This window comes from Hippoglossus hippoglossus, chromosome 19 (genome assembly GCF_009819705.1).
Source record: "Hippoglossus hippoglossus isolate fHipHip1 chromosome 19, fHipHip1.pri, whole genome shotgun sequence".
Lineage (NCBI taxonomy): Eukaryota > Metazoa > Chordata > Actinopteri > Pleuronectiformes > Pleuronectidae > Hippoglossus > Hippoglossus hippoglossus.
In genome coordinates this window covers 5,256,239-5,265,282 of record NC_047169.1, presented here as the reverse complement: position 1 = coordinate 5,265,282, position 9,044 = coordinate 5,256,239, and the positions used below count along the sequence as shown (strand labels likewise).

The following is a 9,044-nucleotide window of genomic DNA, read 5'->3' as shown; positions in this document are numbered from 1 at the left end:
AGGAGGTGCAACGCCTTTACTGTGGAAGAACGTCCTCTTCCGGCTTCCGCCTTCCGCTCCTGCTGCGATCTGATTGGTCCGCTATACCACAGCATCATTTCACCTTATTGTGTAGAATTTATATACAAAAGTGTAATGTACTTCCATGTGACTTCAATAATAATAATAATAATCATAACAATAATAATCATAACAACAATAATAACAATATATACTTTTTTTAATATTTCAGTTATGCTTACTGGTACACTGATCGTGGGCAGGAACAAATTCATATAGTTACTCTCAATATATTTGAGTACATGGCAAACTACATGTACCAAGGAAGCACTTTTCATCATGAAATGAGGCACAGTTTGTTTACAGAGATACAAACTTCACACAAAGAGCAAAGCCAAAGAGTTTTTTTTATGCAATCATTTCACACACACATTCTATCTGCCTCTGCCAGAGAAACGCCGACTCTGATCCAAACATCTCCGATTCACCCAACAGATGTTTAGGATGTGGTCAGACCACCTCCAGGGGATCTCGGTCGGCCTTCGACACCACCACCGTGACGCTGTCAGGGAGACGCACAGCCAGCTTCTCCCTGAACACAGTCAGGAAGCCTCGCTCGCTGTTGCTGTGATCACTGAGGATGACGCTGGTTCCCTTCGCCACGGTGTCCAGCACTTCGTGGTGGGACATCTCGCCTGAAAAATGGATATTCATCACTGTGATATCTGGTATTAAATCCGCAGGAATATAATATTTTTAGTTGAAACCTGTACCTGTGATGTGAAGGTCGGCTTTGACCCCACTCAGCACTGAGGCACCTGATCCAGCACACACAGCCACGGTGCACACAGAGGACTCTGAAAAATGAAAATCTGGTCAACCTCTTTTCATAGCTTTATTAGAACGTGTGAGAAATGAGTAACTGATTCATCACATCGTTTACATGTGTTATTTTTAAGTTAATGCACCAGGACGACGTGTGAGGTCATTACCTAGTGTCTGCCCCGATCCTAAAGCCAAACGGAGGTGATTCAAACCCAGGTGAGACTTCATCTTCTGGATGGCTGTTGCCACGGTTACTGGCTGGACCAAAATACTGAGTCGCCCTGGGCCATAGCCTGGAAGAGGAGGCTGCAGGGAGTGACAGGTGGAGGTGTCGGTTTAAAATGATGCATGAAATAAGATATTGGTAAATCGTACTATAAACATCTGCTTTGTGACAGGTAAAGAACAACTTTTAACTTTTAAAGGACAGATTTTTTAATCTTGTGGTTCTGAAATAATAATAGTAAAAATAATAATACCTTCTCTAACTTCAGGATGCTCAGGGACTGGCTGGGAGTTGTGTGTTTTAACAGAGCGTGGACACTGAGGGTCAGCGCTGACTCACTGCAGGTTACACCGACATGGATCCCACTGTTTTCTGGTCTGTGTGGAAGATAAATACATCATCACTGTGGTTAGTTTCTCTTCTCTTCGATGTGTCGTCATCATTCAAACTTGCCGAAAATAGTTCATGAAGGAGAATTGATTGTTATTCGTATTTAGCCTTATGCTAATGGTGGTGGTGGAGGCTTTGATATCCAAGGTGTGAAAGTCAACTCTCAAAATGCAAAGTGGCTAGAAAATCAAACCCAGAATAATAAACTAACTAAGTGTTGTGAAAACACTGGTAGTGGCCGTTTCATCAATAAAACTGAAAATCTTGCAGAGGCACAATTTTCTCAACAGTTTTCACAACTTTGATAGAGAAAGGTAGATTCAGCTGGTAGTTTTGAAGGTAATCAAAAAAGGGATGATTAAGACAAAGACAATCAATCTTAACTTGCGGCATGTTTTGGAAATCGTCTGCAGTAAAGTCAGAAATGTGTCATGAAACACGACCTGTTAACTGAATGCTGTAGTGCTGTTCCACCATCACATTCCTTCAGTTCCTCCATGACGATGCCTAGTTCCTCTGTGCTCCTGACCATGAATTCCAGTTTGTTAGTGTGGGAGGCGCCACAAAGCGCCTGACTCAGCACGGACACCTGGCCGCTACCTGAGAATCACAGACAAACACCAGAGATGGAAAACAATCACTCAGGATAGTGGACCAGTGTGTCAGGCGTTATGTGTCACAACATTTTAGCCTGAGCCTCCTTTAAATATGCAAGTAGCATAAGCAAAGTGTATGTGACACATTTTCCATTCAGAGTGACGTCTTACCAAGTCCCCCGACCAGCCAGTCGTTTATGCCTCCTTTAACGCTGTCCCACGATGTGTGAGGGGAGAAGATCGCCATCCCGGCCTCCACCGCCCGCACGGCCAATCGCTGCTTCCAGTCTTTCTGAACCAGACGCTTGATTGGCCGAAACAACGGAGGGTGATATGAGATCATGAGGTCGCAGCTCATGGCCTCTGCTTCCTCCATGACGGCGTCTGTGAGGTCGTTGGTTAGCAGGACAGTTTTAACAGGCCGAGGTTTGCTCGGCTCCACCAACAGGCCGACGTTGTCCCACGACTCAGCCAGGGACAGAGGAGCGAGCTGCTCCAGCACCTGCAGAACCTCTTTGAGCTCCATCAGGCCTGAACAGTGAGTCGAGTGACAGAGGCAGTGGGCGGAGGGGAAATGAAAAGACGGGTGCAGGGGGAGCAAGGTTTGTCGGTTTGTCAGGAGGCTGCGACTGTGAGAAGGTGAAGGGAGAGATGGACGGATGGATGAAACTGTGGAGGCAGAAGAGCAGAGAGCAGAGCGTGAGATCAAGCTCCGGTTGGCACAGAGTCTTCTGTAGGAGAGCGATACAAAGGTCCGAGTGAGATTTCCTCCAGTCAGCATCAGTGGAGACCTGTGTGGATAAAATAAAAAGAATTTCAAAATGCAGTAGGTTTAATTAACCCCCATCGAAAACGATTCCACTTAATGAACCTGAGCCTCAGATTTATGTTGGACATGTTTAATTGTTTTTCATTTCGTTTTAGGGCTTGAGGTCAAACGGAGTGGATCAACCTGTATTCACTTTCTTTCTGCTAAATGAATTGTAAATACAACTGTAAACTAACAGGTGATAAACAGACTGGCTCTTTTTAACTGGTTCAAGTTTGTGTCTTTCAAACTAAATAAACATTTTCCCTTTAGCCACCTCACTTGTTGTTGTTTATGGCCAGAAAACCAGCAAAGACTTCACCCACAGTGAGCGATCACCAGTCTGATCCGATTCACACTGAGCGGACTCCGGTGTCTCTAATGACACAGACAGTTAACCCTGAAGTTTAATGTTGTATTACATCAATAAAGCTGCTCAGTTATTTCAAACCCTCTGACGTGATCTCCACCCGCAGCTGTGAGAGCTGCAGGAGCCAGCTAACAGCTCAGCTAGCCAGTTAGCCGACATTAGCTTCTACCAGCACACATTGTATTCACTTGACTGTATCGAAGACGACAGTGTGAACGTGTCAGTGCGTGAATGAAGGAACTCTTCATACTTTAGCTGGACTTGGACTCAGGAAGACAAACGAGCCGCTGGACACGTTTCACCCGGAGTGACGCAGGAGGTGCAACGCCTTTACTGTGGGAGAATGTCCTCTTCCGGCTTCCGCTCCTGCTGCGATCTGATTGGTCCGCTATACCCCAGCATCATTTCACCTTATTGTGTAGAATTTATATAAAAAAGTCAAATTTACTTCCATGTGACTTCAATAATAATAATCATAATAATAATAACAATAATAACAATAACAATAATAATAATAATAATAATAATAATAATAATAATAATAATAATAATAATAACAATATATACTTTTTTTAATATTTCAGTTATGCTTACTGGTACACTGATCGTGTGCAGGAACAAATTAATATAGTTACTCTCAATATATTTTAGTTCTGAGACCTGGCTGAAAAAAACAATAGATTCAAAATGACTGGAACAACTTGGAGTAAAAACTGAAAGCTTAACTTGGGGGGGTGAATATCACCGGATGAAGCTGGAGCAACTTACCGAGCGTTTTATTCTCCTCTAGTCTGACTGTTAAATTCAAAGATTACGTGAACAGTAAAAGACTGGATGACTTCGGTAAACTGTTGGGCCTATTAACTCTTCCAGAGCAGGTGGTCCAGCAGAAGATACTCAGGGGGCATCCGCCACTTCTCAGAAGGATTATGAGGACATTTGGAAAACACAAATGAAAATCCGGAAACAAAAACAAAGACGCAGCGGGAGGGTTATCAATGTTGACAGATGATTGCGAAAGGTCAAAACCGCAGTTCTTATTACGTGCACGGCAACAAGCCGCTGGGCCCACAGGCGAACTGAGTCTGGGAGCGACCGGGAGAGAGATTACGGTGGATTAATAAATAAAGGTCGATGCTGGATGGTAGAGGGATCAGGGAAGGATCAGAGCAGAGGCGGCGCACCATGCATTACATCATGTGATTCTTCCTTTGGGTCCATCAGTCCCTCTGAGCACTGTACAGTTTAAATGACATCCCCTCTGCAGACGCCCATGCTGACATGTACTTTAATGCACAAATAAAATAAATTCAACATTATGAATCCTTCTTCTTAAATTTATATGTCCTCTCTTATCCTGATGTTGCCTGTCCTCACTCAACAGCAGTTATTGACAAAACAAAAAAAAACACAAAATTAGGAGCCTATCAATGTTGGCACAGCTTTTGCCGTTGACTTTGACAGTGGCATTGACAGATGTGTGTTTAGTTGTTGGCAGATGTGTGGTTAGTTATTATGTCTGTGTGTTCACAGAGAGAACAGCTTCACTTTTATTAATTGGTACTATAAGCCCTCTCACCCCATCTGTCAATGCGTCCGAAGTTGTGCCCAGTTTGTCGTGCTGTAATGTCTGTTTGTCTGGGTTCACTGTCCCCGTCCACAACCCTGAATTCCCTCAGCCAAGGTGGTGAATGTCAGCCGTGCTGCCTTCGGGTCAGTTCGACACAGTGTTGGAGACAAACCACCACACGTCTTCTGTTAATGGTAAATGGACTGTACTTACATTTCCTGTCGTATCGACCGCTTAAAGTGCTGCACAGTACAAATTGCATTCATCCATTCATGCACACATTCAGTGTCTATGCACACCACCTTTTCTATTATGCAGGCATCAGGGGAAACTTGGGGTTCAGTATCTTGCCTGAGGACACATCGTAATGCTGATTGAAGGAGCTGGGGATCAAACCACCAACATTTGGGTTAGTGGACGACCCTCTCTCCCCCTCACAGGACCTGTTAACAGGTCTTTTGTATCAAAGTAGGAGACGTGGTGTAAATTTGAGACAGTTTTGTTTATTCTATTATAAACTTGGGGAAATTTGCACAAGCTGTTATCACAGCTCTGATCCAAACTGTGTATGAATAGAAATAAACCAGCAGTCATTTGCTCTGATTCCATTTTGACCAAATACGCTTTTTCCACACATTTGTTTATGAAGAACTAATTCACCTAAAATCTTACCCACATTTTACCTCCATATGTTTGCAGATACTTTCAACTTGCACTGATAATTATCTAAAGCAAACTAAGTGCTGTGTGTGCTCTCAATTAAGTCTTAATTCTGGGACAAACATGTTTTTCCCCCTTTTTCTGCATCTAATACCTAGAAATCTGTTACGCATGAGTCATGATGTAATAATTTTTAGACGATGTTTTGCGAGCAGTACTCAAATCAAGCGGCATGTCCATTTTTGGTCAGACAATCTCTGTCCTGACGTCCTTCCAAAAGCTGTAGGACGGAGAAGTTACTCAATCCTCAACATGTCTACCCCCAGCAGCAGCATCACTGATGCTTTTGGTTTTCAAATCCCCTCTTTGGTGCACGAAATCCATAGACCATTGGGTCAGTTCATTACACAACCAGCGAGTTGTGTATTATTATGCAAGCTGATTTGTTATGAAAGTCATGCTGAGGATGTGCTCCACATTTGCTTTGATAGCTGAAGCAGTTTTACATGTCAAAGAGGGAACAGGTGTAACTAAACTGTGACAGTGGAACAACATGCACAATATGATGAGGAAGCTAAAAGGAACTCAGCTGCCATCACCTTCACGCATCCTCTTTACCTAATGTGACAAATAAATTCAACCCCTTGGTTCAGACAAACATTTCGATTAAATCACAATCACCATCTCATGAAGATCTCTTTTATTTTCTGATTACTTTTCCAAATGAGTTGCCAAGGTCTTTTGTCACATGAGGTAAAGTCAGAGGTTAAATTCCTGCGGACTAACAGCTGAGTAACACACACAGTGTCCTTGCCGTCCTTCCAGTGCGACATACAAAACTCACGTGCAAAGTTTACTCATATTTAGATGTTTTATTTTGTTCTTTGCCAAAAAAAGATAGATATCTGCATTAAACTTGGATGCATCCATACATTTCAAAAAAACGTCAACAAAACAACAAAACAATCCATAAAGAACTTTGAGTATACATTATAATCAAACAAAACAATAAAGCTTAATAAGTTCATCACAGTCTTTTCAGTATATTTTTACATTAGATTAATATACATGGTTGCATAGATTTATATTCATTCTGAGGATGACTTGATATTGCTTGACTGTTCTGTGCACCACTAACATTGAATTTTCACATGATTACAATTGTTCTGGATTAGTAGAAGTAAATCTGTCCGAGAGCTCCAGAGAAACACGGCATCATTATCAATGCATGTCTGCAGATGTGCAAAGGTTCTCCCTTCATTGACAGTCCCCTCGGCCGTCATTGATGGGACATCATTCTGACGAACTCTGCAGGGAAGACGGAAAGTTTAATGAGCAAATGCAGGAAGCGTCACATGTATTTTAAACACCTAATACATTTATGTTATATACCTTCAAAGTCTACGGTGCCGTCTCCGTTGTCGTCCGCTTCTTTCACGATGGCGTCTATCTCTCTCCGACTCATGTGCTCGCCCATCAGCTTGGTCATGGCGGACCGCAGCTCTTCTGTTGTGATCTCTCCATCTCCATCTATATCGAACTAACCAGAGAGACAGGGGAACATTTAACAAAATTATACCAGTATGTTGTTTATATTTATGAGACAGTCGTGAAGCTGCAGGATGGAGGAGTTCCTTTTGTCTCTCACCTCCTTAAAGGCGTCTTTAAGCTCCTTCATGCCAATCATCCCAGCCGTCTCCGCCAGCAGCTTCGGAGTCATCAGTTCCACAAAGTCTTCAAAGTCGACTCTGCCACCAACTATTGGAAAAAATAACAATAATGAAGTTTCAGTAATTGAGAAACCGATCAGGACTTAAAGGTGATTGAGGACTTACGGTTCATGTTGATGTTTTGGCTCAGCTCAATCAGCTCCATCTCCGTGGGCATGTAACCCATCGTCCTCATCAGGTTCCCCAGGTCCTTACAGCTGATCAGCCCGTCCTTGTCTTTATCGAACTCGTTGAACGCATCACGCAGCTCTGCAACAATACAACAAAACCCTGAGTCAGGTAAACAGTCTGCTAAAGGACACAAAAAAAAACAAATGATGAGAATTTAACTTACCATCGATCTCATCATCAGCCAGTCCTCTTGTCTGCATAAGAGAAAAGATTGTTGGTTACATAAAAAACACAGAAAGAAAATGGGAAACCAACAATCCAATTAACAAAATGGATGTTTTATTTATCTTTAAAGGTATTAAAGAGATTAAACGGTGGGATTTTTTTTTAAAGCCATGGATTTGAGTGATTATGCCCATATTGGCAAGTGGGCTTCATATGGGCCAGTAGCATCACTGGCATGCAACAGCATTTTGAGTTATATCACTTTTCAAAGCAAACATCAGCAGAAAATCATCACAAATGTGAAAAGGCTGTAAACATTTTACTTACAATGTTTTTCCCTCCACGCAAGAAAACGCACGCTGCCCCTAAACTCATTTCTGGAAGTGGAAACATAGAGAGTGACGTGTTATTTAGAAAGGTTATGAAACCAGTGACACTTTCTGACGCAATACAGATGGGGTGTGGAGTTTGTCAAAGCCAGAAAGTCAGGATTAAGACAGATTGGATAGTCTGTGCTCCCTCTGAGGGATTAAACAATATGTCCTCTGTCTGGACTCGCTCCCTTTGTGTGTGTGTGTGTGTGTGTATGTGTGTGTCTTCATTTTCTGACATTGTCAAAAGTCAAAAGTATTCTGATAGATTAATAACAGGAGAAATTGTACATTTGGACACAAATGGTAATTTCTTTCCAATTTGACTCTCTTCTGCAGTAATTTGAAGTGATCAGCCATCTGCCATATACAGAACATGTCATTTGCATCATTATCTTTGAAAGTTTCCGACCATTTCATTATGAATTAAGGGATAAAATCAGAAATAAGTGTCACAGTGTTGAAGTTATTTGTGCTTACCGTCCTTAGGTGATTTCTTCTCTTCAGCCAATCGCATCATAGACGAGCCCTGAAGTTGACTCACTTTAGCTGCTCTGCACAGCCCTTCTCTCTGAGTCTTTATCTTCTTCTCTGTATCAGTCCTGTTCAGCCAGAACACACCTGCCTCTCAGTGTGTGGTGACCCTGTGTGCCCAGCCTGCAGGGATGCTGTGAGGATGCATGAGAGGAGGAGTGGCTGCGTCCAGGATTGTATACCCACCGCGGGGGGGGGAGGAGTCAGACGTGTGTGACAGGATGACAGTGAGTTCATGTAAGAGCTAAAGAGATGCAGCCCTGGTTTCCTGCTGACATCACAGTGTATGTTTCACTGACGTCTGAACCCGCAGCTGACAGAGGAAATATCAGTTTACAGTTTGGGGGATACAGTTGCTTGTTTACGGTTTCTGTTATCTTATTTACTGTAAATTAATTATAGTATACCACTATTGGTTTTTACAGTTACATTTATTATATAATAAAAACACTTTGACTGCAACTCTTTACTTTTCTTTATTGATAAATCTGTCAGTTAATTTTGCTGTTAATTACTTAATGTTTAAGCATGTCCAAAATCAATTTTAAAAAAAAGAAAATCATGTTCAATCAACACAACATGTTAGAGAAAAACCTGTCCATACATATCATTAATTAAAATGTAAAAA

General features: G+C 42.1%; 2 protein-coding genes across 4 annotated transcripts; both read right to left on the bottom strand.

Moving 5' to 3' along the window:
* Positions 1-402: 402 nt before the first annotated feature.
* On the bottom strand, positions 403-3,589 carry LOC117752769 (NIF3-like protein 1). 2 transcript variants are annotated; one of them, XM_034570384.1, is made up of 7 exons: positions 3,466-3,589; positions 2,209-2,828; positions 1,885-2,041; positions 1,305-1,428; positions 993-1,131; positions 774-857; positions 403-695 (listed from the first exon to the last, which is right to left on the bottom strand). In XM_034570384.1, the coding sequence occupies exons 2-7, from the start codon at positions 2,816-2,818 to the stop codon at positions 511-513; spliced, it is 1,299 nt and encodes a 432-aa protein (XP_034426275.1). In that variant the 5' UTR covers positions 2,819-2,828; positions 3,466-3,589; the 3' UTR covers positions 403-510. The 2 variants fall into 2 exon arrangements, with proteins under 2 accessions (XP_034426275.1, XP_034426276.1); XM_034570385.1 differs by having other exon boundaries at positions 2,209-2,706; positions 3,466-3,576.
* Positions 3,590-6,283: 2,694 nt separating this feature from the next.
* cabp5a (calcium binding protein 5a) lies at positions 6,284-8,615 on the bottom strand. Of its 2 annotated transcripts, none has more exons than XM_034570391.1 (7): positions 8,363-8,615; positions 7,839-7,888; positions 7,510-7,540; positions 7,281-7,424; positions 7,094-7,203; positions 6,838-6,985; positions 6,284-6,753 (listed from the first exon to the last, which is right to left on the bottom strand). In XM_034570391.1, exons 1-7 carry the CDS (start codon positions 8,400-8,402, stop codon positions 6,725-6,727), a joined length of 552 nt encoding a protein of 183 aa, XP_034426282.1. In that variant the 5' UTR covers positions 8,403-8,615; the 3' UTR covers positions 6,284-6,724. The 2 variants fall into 2 exon arrangements, with proteins under 2 accessions (XP_034426282.1, XP_034426281.1); XM_034570390.1 differs by having other exon boundaries at positions 7,839-7,892; positions 8,367-8,614.
* Positions 8,616-9,044: the final 429 nt, after the last annotated feature.